At 40.5% G+C, this 14,818-nt stretch overlaps 1 protein-coding gene across 6 annotated transcripts; it reads right to left on the bottom strand.

Moving 5' to 3' along the window:
- Positions 1-1,837: 1,837 nt before the first annotated feature.
- On the bottom strand, positions 1,838-14,745 carry Gtf2a2 (general transcription factor IIA subunit 2). 6 transcript variants are annotated; one of them, XM_052713496.1, is made up of 5 exons: positions 14,612-14,745; positions 10,760-10,878; positions 9,853-9,957; positions 5,205-5,331; positions 1,838-2,137 (listed from the first exon to the last, which is right to left on the bottom strand). In XM_052713496.1, exons 2-5 carry the CDS (start codon positions 10,829-10,831, stop codon positions 2,112-2,114), a joined length of 330 nt encoding a protein of 109 aa, XP_052569456.1. In that variant the 5' UTR covers positions 10,832-10,878; positions 14,612-14,745; the 3' UTR covers positions 1,838-2,111. The 6 variants fall into 6 exon arrangements, with proteins under 6 accessions (XP_052569456.1, XP_052569470.1, XP_052569484.1 ...); XM_052713510.1 differs by having other exon boundaries at positions 10,760-10,904; positions 14,612-14,725; XM_052713524.1 differs by lacking the exon at positions 14,612-14,745 and adding an exon at positions 14,148-14,501.
- Positions 14,746-14,818: the final 73 nt, after the last annotated feature.

The raw sequence follows: 14,818 nt of genomic DNA, 5'->3' as shown, positions 1-14,818 counted from the left end.
AAAAACCCACAAAAGGGATGTGCCAAAACCATGACATAGGGGGCAGGCAAGATAGCTCAGACACAAAAGCCTAACCACCCAAATTCAATCTCCAGAACCCACATGAAGAAAACGGACATCCTAAGTTTGTCCTCTGACTTCTGAATGCATCCTATGGCACACATCTGCCCTTGACTCCCAATTACGCACACAATTAAAGTCTTTAGAAAAACGTACAATGTTTTTACAGTGCTGAAGTTTTTTCAGGATATGACTCCTTTGTTAGGTCACATGTGATGCCTTAGTTTTGGTGAAGCAGGAACCACCTATCTGTGGCCTTAAGAATGCTTAACAAGACAGTGTCAGGAATTTAGCTACCAGAGACACAGTTGCAGCTCTCTCGGTGACTTATCTGCTTTTGAGACTGCTGAAGGTCCCATGTCTGACCTCTGGACAAGCTGTCCGTCTTGGCTGTTGTCTCAGTCAAAACAATAGTATTTAAAAACAACAAAACAAAACTGACACCTTATGAAAGTTGGGGCCAGGGTTTTACATTAGCTCGGTAGGCTGTACAAACAGGACCAGGCTTGGGCTGTCTTCTAGGTCTCTTTCCCCAGCTCTACTGATTCTAATTATCATCCTAATGTGTTAGCTCAAGTGCTGAAATAGATGAAATGGAGTTGGCCACAACATGGGGTGCCAGATGTTCACTTCTAAGTGATAAGAAAGGGCCAAGTCTTGGGGTGGTGGTGGCGCACACCTTTAATCCCAGCACTCAGAGGCAGAGCCAGGCGGATCTCTGAGTTCCAGGCCAGCCTGGTCTACAGAGCAAGTTCCAGGACAGCCAAGGCTACACAGGGAAACCCCATCAAGAAAAACCAAAAGGGAGCCGGGCGGTGGTGGCGCACGCCTTTAATCCCAGCACTCGGGAGGCAGAGCCAGGAGGATCTCTTTGAGTTCGAGGCCAGCCTGGTCTCCAAAGCGAGTTCCAGGAAAGGCGCAAAGCTACACAGAGAAACCCTGTCTCGAAAAACCAAAAAAAAAAAAGAAAAACCAAAAGGGCCAAGTCTATATAAGGTCTGGATAAGTCAGCACTAAATCCACACCTCGACCACCTAGTATCTGATCTCTCAACAGTGTCTATAAATAGCTATGTTCTTCATAGTATTTCTCTAGTCTGACAACGGACACCTTTCCTTCAAGTACAGAGATGTAGAAACAGATGTGATATACTTGTGGTAGGACTTCAAAGATTTATCTTGTTTTGCCTTCATGTATGTATGTTAACCACATGCAGGCCTAGTGTCCTCAGAAGTCAAAAGAATGTTGGATCTCTGGAACTGGAGTTACAGAGCAGCTGTGAGCTACCATGTGGGTGCTGGGAGGCAATCTCAGGCAATCTCTTAACTGCTGAGCCATCTCTCCAGCCCCAGGATTTTGGATAAAGATTAGAATTCCAGTAATTGGTAAGATATAGCTCATTTAAACATTTATGAACACTAGTAAGGGCCAGGTCAAAAAGGACTGGCATGCTACACAGGACTGCTGTTTGGAGCAGGGCCTTGGTTCTGCTACAGCAGCTATCTAAAGTTCACCTCACACCCCCAGCTCAACTTGCTCACATTGATAATAATCTTTGAGTTTGTCTTTTGGGGAAAAATGGGGTGTGTGTGTGAGATTTTCTTAGGAAAATTCGATCCACATTTGAGTCTGCCCCTGGTGTTTTCAACAGATAAAATTACAATTGACAAAGTGAACATGATTTCATCGGAAGGACACCTTTTCCAAGTCTCTCTTAAGTTTATCTGGTATTCTGACAACTCCTTGCTAATGAGCTATATCAATTATTACTCACAACAAGTTTTAAAACAAGTTTATTGAAGAATATTCTTAGGAAGGCAACCACTTTTGATTTGTCATAAAAAAAAGGTACATTTCTTTCTGTTGTGTACTAAAGGTCATGAAAGAGAACAGAGTCACATGCTTTTCCTCTGTGGAACCCTTGGGTAGTATAGCACAGTGTTGTCATTTCTGCACCGTGAGAATAAATTAAAAAAAAGTCTCTTCTATGTTTTTCTTCAACAATCGATGAAAATAACAGAAGGTGGCATAAACAAGCTGCATTTCTCTACTCATTCCGTAGTATTGGAGCCAGTATCTAGAAACAGGAAAGAGATCAATTCAAGGAGCAAGTCCTAAGTATCAGTATTTAGGAACATCTAGGAAAAGGATTAACAGCGGTGTGTGGGAGGAGGAGCAGGAGGCAGGTAGAGAGGGGCACTCTGGAAAGGCCCTGCCAAGGTCAAACAGCTTCCTTCCTAAGGCAGAGGTAAGATACAGTCTAAGCCTCCAGGTGTCTGCTCTGGGCTAGTGTAAACAGCTTTTTCAGGACACATTCTGCTGGGAACTACCGCAATCTTCTGGTTCTGGCTATTGCTGTCTTTTCTTCTGCTACTCTATTGAGACCACAGCTTAATTTTAGGATGCTAATTTTAGAAGAATGAGATTTTACAGCAACACCTGATTTATTCAAAATCACCGAAGAATGGAATTTTCCTCATTAACTGAACTTAATCTTTAAATGCTAAACTATATTTTAACCATGTCTAAGATGTCTAAGATTTCAACTTTTCCTATGGAAACAGAAAAAATAGAATCCACCACAACCATTTCTCTCTTTCTTTCTTTTTTTTCCTTTTGTTTTTTGAGACAGGGTTTCTTTGTGTAGCCCTGGCTGTCCTGGAACTCATTTTGTAGACCAGGCTGGCCTCGGACTCAGAGATCTGCCTGCCTCTGCCTCCCATTTCTTAAGTTTTCAAATCTTTGCTGAAGATCAATTATTATGGTTTGCTTTAAATGAGGGCGGCTCTGCAGTGACCACCTAATTGAAGCAGATAAGGGTAATTTGCTACTTTTTATTGTCTGTGGTTGGGAAAACAATCTGTATTTTTCAAAAAGAACAGCACCAAGGATCACCAGGCAGAAGCTCCTGGAAGTAAACACGCCTACCCCATGGGGGTGGGGTGGGGGTGGGGTGTCTCTGCTATTAAGGTTGCTCCGAGACTTTGCTTTTTTGGTTCAAATGACTGAAACTGACCCTCTACTAGTCACATCTATCCTGCTCAATACAGTAGTTGACTGGTTAGCAATATGCAGCTGTTTAAAATTTAAATTAATTCAAATTATCTAATGAAATAAGATGAAAAAGTTTGTAGTTGCCCTAGTCACATTTTAAGTGCTCTAGGGCCAAGCATGACTACTATGGACTACAGACACAGCACATTTTCATCATACACAAACTCTCCTCAACAGAACTGGTGCTCATCACCTGCTCCCCGGCCAGGGCTAAGGACTGAACCTAAGGTCTCATACAAGCTGAGCCTTCTATCAATGTGCCCATCTCCAGCCCCCTTTTTACTTTTTCAGGCAGGGTTTAAGTTGCTCAGCCTGGCCTTGAGCTCATTCCATCATGGAGGCAGGCTTTGAAGTTGTTATCTCTCTTTGAGCTTCCCAAGTAACAAAGATTACAGGTCCGTATCAACTGGCCCATTTATATCAATTAATTTACAAATATCTAGGAACTATAAAATAATGCACAAATTTTATGGTCCAATAAACACTTAAAAACCTAAGAGTTATAAGGATGCTATTAGCTTAAATTACATGGGGAAAAAAAAACCATGAAAGTATAACTTATCTTGAATATAGAAGTTTATCTTATGGTACAGAAAATAGTACCACCTTTGTAGAAATGGAAATTAAAACAAAAAGGCCCAAATGTCCACTATCCCTAGCAAAAATAAAAGATTTTAAGTATCTGCTGGTCATACTAAAAAGTCTCTAGAACTCCTTTGGAGGATTCCCAGTTATCCCTGATGATAAGTCAATGTAATGGTGCTAATTTCCTAGACTTTTTGACATCTGGAAGACTTGCTAGCCTTTAATCCCAGCACTCCGGAGGCAGAGACAGGTGGATGTTCGAGTTCGGCCAGCCTGGTCTACATAGTGAGTTCTAGAACAGACAGGACTCCACAGAGAAACCCTGTCTTGAAAAATCAAAATCAAAATCAATAAAGGGCTGAAAATTTTATGTAGCCACCAGAAATCAGATAAAAAAGAATAATCTATATGAAAAAATAATTTATGTATAATCATGTCTCTGTGCACAGATGTGTTACTATAAAAATACAACCTTAAGACTTGAAAGTCTTTACTTTTGAAGGTGAAGAATTATCTGTACAGGTTTATATATGGAGCTTTTCTGTATTCTGTACATTTCTTCAGTGTTCAGATATTCTTTGAAAATCCAAACTGTAGCCAGGCATGGTGGCACATGCCTTTAATCCCAGCATTTAGGAAGCAGAGGTAGACTCTGAATCTGAGGACAGCCTGGTTTACATAGTGAGTACCAGGCTAGTCAAGGCTACAGAGACCCTGTCTCAAAACACAAAAACAAAACAAACTTGATAGTAACACAAGAAATGGAGATATTACTTTCTCTATTTCTCTTTTTCTTGCTTCTTAGAACCTCCCCTTCTTAGAGTGGCAATTTTTAAAGCACCGGGGACTGGTGCTTTAAACACAAACTGTTCAGATTATCAATTAAAGTAAATACACAACAAAACACAGGGCTAGGACATGACTCAGTATCAGAGTGCAAATCCAGCAAGTACAAGGCCTTGGGTTTTTTTTAAAAATAAACAAAAGGAAACAAGCAGTCATGGAGCAGGGGGCAGATATGCCACTTTAAAAATGCCTAAGGACTTCTAGGTCTGCTGAGGAAAATTCCCTTGCACAAATGTAACAAATCAGATTACTGGGTATCTCCTATTATAACGACAAGGTTCATGATTAGTTTAAATCAGGGTTAAAATAATTATCTTATATACAGTGTAGGGTATCCAGCAACACAGAAGTTTTAAGATAAACGCTTGAAGTTACATGTTACTTTCTTACAGAGAAAGGTGGCAGCGAGAAACCTGATGACTGCTTCAAATAAGCAACTCTATGGAAGGAAATTTAGCAGTTAGCTTATTTTCTTTGGACCTGAATTTAATCTGTGTTATGTGTCATGTGAGTGTGCAGATGTAAGGTCAGTAAGAAGACAGAGGAAGAATCCAGAAGCTAAGTTTTTATCTGAGGCTTTCAGATAGATCAAGATAATTAAAGAGGAGAAAAAGTATTTCAACAAGTTTTGCTTTCACAGTAATTAGGTGAGCACTTACTTTTACCATCACAGGCTACAATTTTCACTTTATCCACTTTAATAAGTTCTGTCACCTCTCTGAATTCAACATCATTCAATACAAAAGTCCAAACATTATCGCAGAATCTGTATGTATTTAGAGAGCCCTTTAAAACAAAACATTAAGAAATGCCATGAGAAGCCATTGTTTCCCCTCATACTTTATTCCCAAGTAATCCAAGAGAATTTAGCTACCAAGTATATACCTGCTAAAACAGTATGCTTAATGCTTAGCTTAATTTATTTAATTTTATCTACTCAGAAATAAGAAAGAGAAAACCTGGATAAGTCAGCTTAGGGAAAAGTTTAAAAACATTTTTTCTAACTGACAATTTTTAGCAATCTAAAACAATCTGCAAATTACTTACCTGAAATGAAAAGCTATATGAAAGCTTAAATTTGTATGTCTACTGCCCTCTGGTGGATAAATTGCTAAAGTTCATTTGATCTCTCTTTTGAGAAAGGGTCTCTACATAGCCCTGGGTGTCCTGGAACTCACTATGTAGAGCAGGCTGTCTTGGAACTGTCTGCCTCTGCCTCCCAAATGCTGAGATTAAAGGTGTATACCACTACATCCTGTCCATTTGATTAAAAAAAAAATTATTTTTATATATGCATGCATATAATCTGGTGCATGCTTGCCTGAGTTTATATGTACTACATGTATGCAGATGACTGTGAAGGGTAGGAGAGGGAGTCTGATCCCCTGAACTGGAGTCATAGGTAGTTGTGAATCACCTGATCTGGGTGCTGGAAACCAAACTCATATTTCCTCTAAGAGCAATAAGCATTTTTAGCCACTAAACTCTCTCCAGCCTAGTTGAGACTGGCTTCCAACTCCAAGAGATCTGCCTCCTGAGCGCTGGGATTAAACACATGCACCTGGCTCCATTTGAAATTTTTACAAATATTTAAAGCTCCATATTTCACTGGGTGTTCATTCTCTAAATTTGTACAAAAGCAGAGATTCCTAAGAAACATTAAGACAATTTAAATCCCATAACTGGCTCAGATGCATCATCTACTGAGACTACTTCCAATCAGCTTTTTCTGTGACTCTACTGTCACTCAGGCCAGAAACTTGAAAATTACCGGTCTGCCTCTCCATTCCACCATGTCCATAGTTAATTCTATGTTCAACTATGTCATAGTTGTCAAGTCCTGTCAGATGTGCCTTTTAGAATCTCTCCATTTCTAGCCATCTCTTGTTAGAACTGTTAAGTAAAGCTACTTTGAGCCTTCTGATTCAGCTGGCTAAGAGGCATGGTCTTTTGCCTCTAGCCTCATTCTCTGTAACCCATTCTTCATGTGAACACCAAAAAGGCAAATAAAATTGTGTGGCTCCTGTGATTAACAGTCCTTCATTGACCTCCTAATAACATTAGTACAGGGTGTGGACTTGCTGGGGGGTCCTATGGTGTCTTTGAGGTTCCAATCACATTAGAACCTACTGAAGAACTATTTCTGGAACTTCCCACCATATTCCATATGCTATCTTCCTTTCCACAGGAGCACCACTCCTTTAGCTGACTCTCAACCTTATCTTCCATACTTGTACTCCCACTGAACCAAGTAACATATCCTAACACTGTTAACATATTTGTTTTAATGGTCTGCTCGCTGAACTATGCTGGTAGGAGAGACCAGTACTTCTGTTGTATTTTCAGAGCCTAGCAGAATCTAGCACACAGTAATTACTCAGGTCTACTAAATTCATTAACTCATTCATTCACAGCCAGCAGTTTTTAAAATCATCCTTATATTTAGATTCAGAGAGTTTTCACCAATGTGGATGATACTGCAGGAATCATTTAAAGATTTTTCTGTTTAAATATCTTGTGCTGAATTTCACATGTGACTGTATGCATGTGCACATAATGCATATTAGGCTTGATTCCATTCTGCTGGTGTTTAACCTAATACTTTTTTTCACACTTGAAATGCTTCCTTTTATGTCCAAGGATATGTTCTTGTTCCTAGATTAAAAACCTACACCAAAAAAAAAAAAAAAAAAAAAAAAAAAAAAAAGTTTTTATTGAAAGAATCAGCTGCAAAGGATTCTAAAAATGTAATTTTTAGTCACTTGGGTGTCTTGCTTTTTCCTGTATTTCATCTGAGTACCTTATCTATAAGAACTGGGAGAATAACTGCACTTTAAATAATTTTAGATTCATTATTTCTTTCAAAGAGTTCCTTTGGCTCAATACTGATTTCATCAGTTGTCTCTAAAAACAGAATCTTTTAATACATATCAACAATAGATGATATTTGTGTTTCTAAAGTTAAAACAGTAACTTTAAAGTTACACAGTACTCAGTACTCATTTGTAGAGATAGCAAACAACAAAACCATGGGGGGGGGGGGGAAGGGGGGATAAAGCTGTCATGAGAAGGAATACTTTTTTGACCATTTAAATATTTTAATGATTACCTATTACTGTTTGAAGCTGAGTATTATGCTGTTTAGGTAGCCATTTCTCCCAATCCTCTTAAGTACACACAGTGGCTCTTTAAAAGCCTAGTTATATGTATTAATTCTATGTGAATTTACTTTCTAAAAATCTTCCCTAAGTAACTTGTCACACTTTTTGACTTTTTATTAATAAATTTCAACATATAAACAACTAAAGCTTTAGTTTTCATACTCAAGGACTGTTTTTCTTATAATATCCTATTGAGTAGTATCACTTTTGAAACGAAAAATTAGCTTATATGTTGTGTAAAATCACTCTATTCCTCAAATGGGTAGACTTAATCTTATTGGGAGATCAGTGAACATTATTATACATAAAAATGAATATTGATATTCAATCAAGCAATGTGACTTGGAAAATTAAGTAGTGACAATATGTTGTCTCTTTGCTATATGGTACACCAAGCTAAACAGAACGTCTCTACATGTATAGTTTGCTGTAATCCAGGGCAGGGTATGGAATCCTGGGCTGCAGCAGTAGCAATGGGAAAAGAAAAAAAAAGTAAACTGAAAAATTAAGACTTGGTCAGGGCTAACTCTTGGAAAACTGACAGACTTAGAAAATACTATGTATGAGAAATACAAGTGTCCAATTAATTTTTGCAAAAGAAACCCACACTAGACACTTTTAATAGAGCAATTAGAAGACTACCAAGGTCTCGTATCATCAATTTTCTAAATAGCCCAAACTTATGTGGTTTAACATAGATCAATTTAAAATAAAAGTTGAAATTTTAAGCTGGGCAGATTCCTGTAAAGAACAACTTTGTCAGAATCCCTACTATTAAAATCCAAGAAAAACTTGTCAAGTTTTATACTCTTAAGAGACTTTTTTTGAGACATGGTTTCTCTGTGAAGCCCTGACTATCCAGGAACTCAGTCTGTAGATCAGGCTGGTGACAGAGGCAGAGATCTGCCTGTCTCTGCCTCTCCCGTACTAGGATTAAAGGTATGTGCCATCATGCCTAGCTGATAATTTTCTATTTGACTATTTATGCCTGTAATTTTTAAGCATGTAAAACGGATACACATTTATATATGACATAAACGCATACTTTATCTCTTCCGTAAAATGGAAGGCAAATGAGGACCTCATCTGTTTTGTTCACCTTTGCATTTCTGATACCTAGAACAATGTCTATTACCCAATAGGCACTTAAATGCTTAAACATAACACAATACATTCTTTTGTATTGCCTCAACACCTAAGTTTTTTTTTCTTCCTTCCTTTCTTCTTCTTTTTTTTTTTTTTTAAAGATTTTTATTTATTTATTATGTATACAGTGTTCTGTCTGCATGTATGCCTGGAGGCCAGAAGAGGGCACCAGATCTCATTACAGATGGTTGTGAGCTGCCACCATGTGGTTTCTGGGAATTGAACTCAGGACCTCTGGAAGAGCAGTCAGAAGCTCTTAACTGCTGAGCCATCTCTCCAGCCCCCAACACCTAGGTTTTCTTAAATGTAACTCACAGATTCTTTTCCTATATTGGTCTTCATATGTTTTAAATTTATTTCTATAGTAGGGTTGTAGTTTGTAACATAGCTTAAGATACTAGAGAAATATAACAGGGTAACAGCAAACACCATTATCCATAATGTGTTTCCCCAACATCACATGGTAAACTGTTCTGCCACATTTTGCAATGAGTTCTTAACCCCAAATTACCACAAAATTGAGAGCAGTATTTTGTTCAAAGCAGGGATGATTCAAAAGACAGCCCACTACCAGAATAGACTTTAAAAGCCTAGCTATCTGAGAGGAGATGGCGGCAACATAAAGATTCTACAGAAAATTGACCTTTCCTGGAAGGTCAGGGGTTGAAAACCATAACTGAACTTAAGAATTACTCCGTCACTTACCTTCCGTCTTGCAGACAGTACTTTCAGGCATTTGAAACCTCAGTAATTCTCCAGGGAGGAAAAAGCCAAACATATACAGGATGATTTGTGAAGCAATGAACTTAAAATCTAAAAGCAATTCTGTATCACATGGAATGGATGAACTTAGTACAGCTGATTTAAAATAGCGTATCATTCAATTATAAGACAACAAGTTCCCGACCAGACTAACCCAATCCTCCTGTTATGCTGAGTAAGTCCATGTAGGCTCTCAGAGTACCTGGTCCAGACTTCCAGATACAGGAAATGTCCTTACCCTGAAATTGACTCTGTTCCTGACTCTCTGAGCCAATGCTGAATTTATAGCTTTATCAAACTGAAGCAGAACTTGAAGGGCAAGCTGGGGGGTGATCTGTTGAGACTGAGAAAAAAAATGTACATATAAATTCACTAAGGGAAGAACATTAAAGATAAAGTATATTAATTATAGTCTAAAAGTTAACAGAAGTTAACTAGAACTTCTCAAGCAGAAGTCCTTATTCTCCTGTGCTCTAAGTGAGGCTGAAGCAAAGCCTGAGAATATCTTCTACACTATCTTGACAAAAAAGGAAACTTGAAGTGAGTTTGCAAAGCCAGGAAAAACTCTTGCTATTCCTTCAGTGGCTGGACAAAGTGTTCGACAGATGGGATCCAAGTTTTCTCTTAGTAAAAGACATGAGACCTATACTAAAGAACAGAACAAAGACAAACCTTCCCAAAGTCTATATAATAATAATAATGCCCAAACAGACGGAGTCAGGCATGGTGCTGCACAACTGTAATGCCAGCAGGTGGGGAGCAAGGGCAGGAAGACCAGGAGCTCCAGACCATTCTTAACTACAGAGTACTTTCAATGACAGTCTGGACCCTGTCTCAAAAAAAACAAAAACAACTTGGCTCCCACACCTCCCTCCAGACCCCAACAAACATAAATAGAAATATTTAATACTTTCTTAGTTGTGTGATTTGAGTAAAACAAATTCTTCTAAAACTGAAATAAAAATTAAAATTTCTAACTCAAATCTCAAAAAAACAACTTTATTTTGTTGGACAGAATTACTTTTAAAGTGACAGAATAAGATCATTTCTATAGTTCACCACTAATAAGGGAACCCATTAATTTTTACATTTTTTAACAAAGAAGTTTGAAGACTTGCAGAGCATGTTTAATGTTTGGCCCCCACCTGTATGAGTTCATCAAGGCTCTCTTGAAGACTGTTTCCCAAAGTCGTATTTCTGTATAACTGATATGCCATGGCTTAAAATGGAGCAATTACTTTTTCTTCAGGCTTGCATTGATGTCCTACAAATTTAATACAAAAGACCAACCTGTAACAATGTAAATTATAAATAATAGTCTATTATTTCATGTATTCTAACATGGAACTATTAGAACTCAATTACAAATTACTATATTAATTATTTTGTAATTTCAAAGAATTGTTCAAAGTTGATTTTTCTGATTTTAACACTGGTATCGTATTTATCTTTTTAATTCAGTATGTTGACATACTCATTAAAATGTGCATTTTATTTTCCCCACAGGTTTCCCTTAGTTTAGAATTTTCCACATATAATTCATTCTACCTGCTGTCACAGAGGGATGTGACATCTGCATTTGGGCCCTTTATTTTTATGTTCTCTTAAAATTCCATTAGAGTTCCCACCAAGAGGATGGCACTGTGACAGGCAACAGAGACAGGAAGATGAATAAAGATGAACTCCTGGTCCTAAAAGTCTGACTCTACAAAGGGTAACAGACACATAAAAAGGATAAATTTGGTATGAAAAGGAGTGACACATTATATCATGTAGGCTGCTTGTGGACAGAGTTGGCTTAGAAAGCTTCCCGTTCTTCAAGCAAAGGAGGAAAGCCGTTCTAGGATGGCAGGAGGGCAAGAGAAGGCACGGAAGTGTGAAAGCGTAAGGTTTGTGGAAATCCTAAGTGTGAGGAGACAGTAGCAGTAGGTGACGTTGAAGTAGAGTGGGTTGAGTTTGCTCCACAACAGAATGGCAGGCAACAAAAAGACCTTGAAACAACATTTCAGGCAAGAAAGGCAGAAAACCCTGCTTACGGGACCTGGAAATGATTACAGGAGTACAGATTTAACAAATATTTACTTAGAGTCCAGAGAGGGACAGAAGGAAACATTCAAACAATCATTATCAGATAAGATTTGGCCAAAATAATGACCAGCATCTTCATATTACAGTTGGCCATCATCTGATCCAACAGATCATTCTGTGATCTTGAGACATTCCTTTAGCTTTTGGGGTACCACTCTTAGTTCTTACCTCCCAGCTCATGGAACTACTGTATTTTCTGTTTTCTTGGCAATTCTTCCTCAGCTCCCTGACGTCCATCTCCTGAATTACCTGAAGGCTTCTCAAGTCTTCTCTTCACTGGCTTTCCCCTAGTTATTCCATCTAAGCTTATGGTGCTAAACCCCATCTGTGTATTGATCACTCTGAAACTTTCATCCCCTGTCCTCACTTCTTTGTACCCACATGTAAAAATGTTTATTTTACACTGAAAAAAAAAAAAAATCAAATAGCTGAGACATTTCTCCTGCAGTTAAGAGCAGTTGCAGAGGACCTGGGTTCAGTTCTGAGGCACTCACATTGGGTAGATCACAACCAGCTGTAACTTCAGCTCCAGGGAATCCCATGTCCTCTTCTGGCCTCCATGAGCACCCACATACATGTGTGCTAGCACATGCTCCCCCCGCCCTCCCCAGACCACAGAGGCAGGCAGGCAGACACACACACAAGAGTTTCACTCCTTCCAATAACTAAGGTACTCTTTGTCTACCAGAATAGATGATACATGAAGACAGAGAAATTTGGTTCAGCTATGTATTTACCACTTAGGACAATGTATGTAGCATTAAAAAAAAATATTTGTTGAGTAAAAAAACTTGTTGGCATGTCAAAGTACTAATAAAAAGCATTAGAAATATAGAAATATATTTACGTGGGGGGCACATTTCTACTTTACTAATGAAATTAAATGAATGGAAACTAGAATCTCACAACCACATCCATCTAAAATCACCTACTTACTACTGCCTATACCCATATACTCTGTCTTTCGGTCATTGTAGTCAACATGCTTTTATCTATATGCAATGTTTCCACCTTTGTATCAGGCCCTCTTTCTCTAGCATACTTGACGATACTAACAAGTTTCTTCTTTCTTCCATCATTTCTGCCAGCAAACAAACTGGCAGCTACTTTTCCCACCGTTGGGAGAGCAACAACCACCACTACTCAAATCCACTTCCCTGCCACCTCCATTCTATTCCTGTTTGGCAAAAGTTAAGCGTCACTTGACTCTCTGTTTCCCATTCTCCCTTTCCCCCCAAGTCACAGCAGGCGTTCAGCTCTAACTGTAATGACACCCACGCTGCAGGCCATCGAGGGCACGGCTAAGGCTGATCTTCAGCAGACCAGCCATCTGTCACAGCTCACTCCTTGCGGTTCCAGGATCTCTGCTCGGTACTTCACTTTGGCGGTTGTTGTCTTAGATTCAGGGGTTCATCCTGCTCACTGACCCTCTTCTCCTTTTAGCCCTGGCTGGCCTCAAACTCACAGAGATCTGCCTGCCTCTGCCTCCTAGGTGCTGGGACTAAAAGTGCATGCCACCAGGCCTGGTCCTTCCCCACTCTTTACAATCACAAGTCAGTCTTTGACTATTTACGATTTTCTTTCTACATACATTTATGAAGTGTTAACAGTCATTCTTGTGGCTCTCAACATCAGCTGGTGATTCCCAAATTCATATATCCTCCAATCAACTCTCAACTCTGGAACTAACTTCCTATTCAAAATTTCTACTTGGCCTCTGTGTCTCAGTTGAAGTCACACCATACTTCCATGGGCTTAGACAATACCTTTGAAGTCGCTCTCAAAGTCATGTAAACCACAAAGATGTCCAATTCCTAGCAAGTCATGTAAACATAACCTTCAGATCCAGTATCCAACCATTTTTCAGCATCTCTACTATTACTTCCTTGTTCTAAGCCACTATTACAAGTCATTTGGATCATCGAAATGGTGTCCCGATGTCCTTTATTCTACATGTGTCCCCCGCACTCTTCCTAATTTACAGTGGGGTTATCTTTTCTAGAAAATGTCTTTCTCCCACAGCTTTCTTCAGTACTGACATCTGGCTACCTTTTATGTCCAGTCTTACCTACTATCTGCCTCCTCCTCCCTTCTTACACATCCTAACTTCCCTGAGCACGACAGGCATGTTTCTGCCTTTCTGATGGCTGTTCTGCCTGAAATGTTCTTGCTCAGATATGAACTTGACTAACACACAGAACTCATGTTTGTCCAAATAGTTCCCACCCAGTAACACCCAAACGGACCACACACTACGAACTATCACATCCACTATGGAACTTCTCCGTACCCTTTAGCTCGCTCAAATTTTTTTTTTTGTTGGCACCATATGCCAAGTTACATAACGGTCTTCTGTTTCTTCTCTGCATAAATGGAGGGTCCACGAGGGCAAGGATCTTTGTTGTGTTTTGTTCACTGCGACAACCTGCGGGCCGGGAACAGTACCTGACCCACGGGGCGGGAGTCAAACGAAACACTTAGTCCGTTGAAGGTAATCGCCAGTCAGCACGCGTGTGTGGAGAAGAGGCGAGAGGGGTCAGGGATGCGGAAACTTCACAACGGGCCGGCGGAGAGCCGAGTCACACTCCCACCTGACACCTAAGCATTCTTTAGGAGACAGCTAGGAGCGACTTCCACGTCTGCCCAAGCTAGCTGGCCCGGCCACCTCCGCTCTCTGAAGGTGGCGACAGCTGCACAACTGCGGACTGCCCTCCTCACGGCGGCGAGGAGGCGGAAGCGCTCGTGTCCGGTCTCCGAGGCGGACGCGCGTCCACCGAGCGCGGCCTGAGAGCGGGAAGGAGGCGGCTCCCGCGCGGCCGCGTCGGCCTGGGGGCTGCTTCCGGCGGCACAGCGCTCCGTCCCGCCCGCCCCGCCGCGGCTGCCCCGCTCCCGGCCCCACCGCCGCCTACCTGAGGGAAGGCGCTTCCGCCGCGGCGCTAGCAGAGCCGGGCAGAGCGCCCGCCGCGACCACCTCCTCCGCCACGGAAACCACAGCGCTGGGCCAGTGACCCGGATGTGTTTGCGCGACCCGGAGGTGACGCCACGGGAGGCACCGGTGGCCCCGCCTCAGTTTCCGAGAAGGGGCGTGGCTCCTCCCATCTGGGCGCCCCTCCTGC

Source organism: Peromyscus californicus, unplaced genomic scaffold (assembly GCF_007827085.1).
Source record: "Peromyscus californicus insignis strain IS unplaced genomic scaffold, ASM782708v3 Scaffold_11__1_contigs__length_118956290, whole genome shotgun sequence".
NCBI lineage: Eukaryota > Metazoa > Chordata > Mammalia > Rodentia > Cricetidae > Peromyscus > Peromyscus californicus.
Note: the sequence above shows the minus strand (reverse complement) of the source record. Positions and strands in the feature narration are given on the sequence as shown.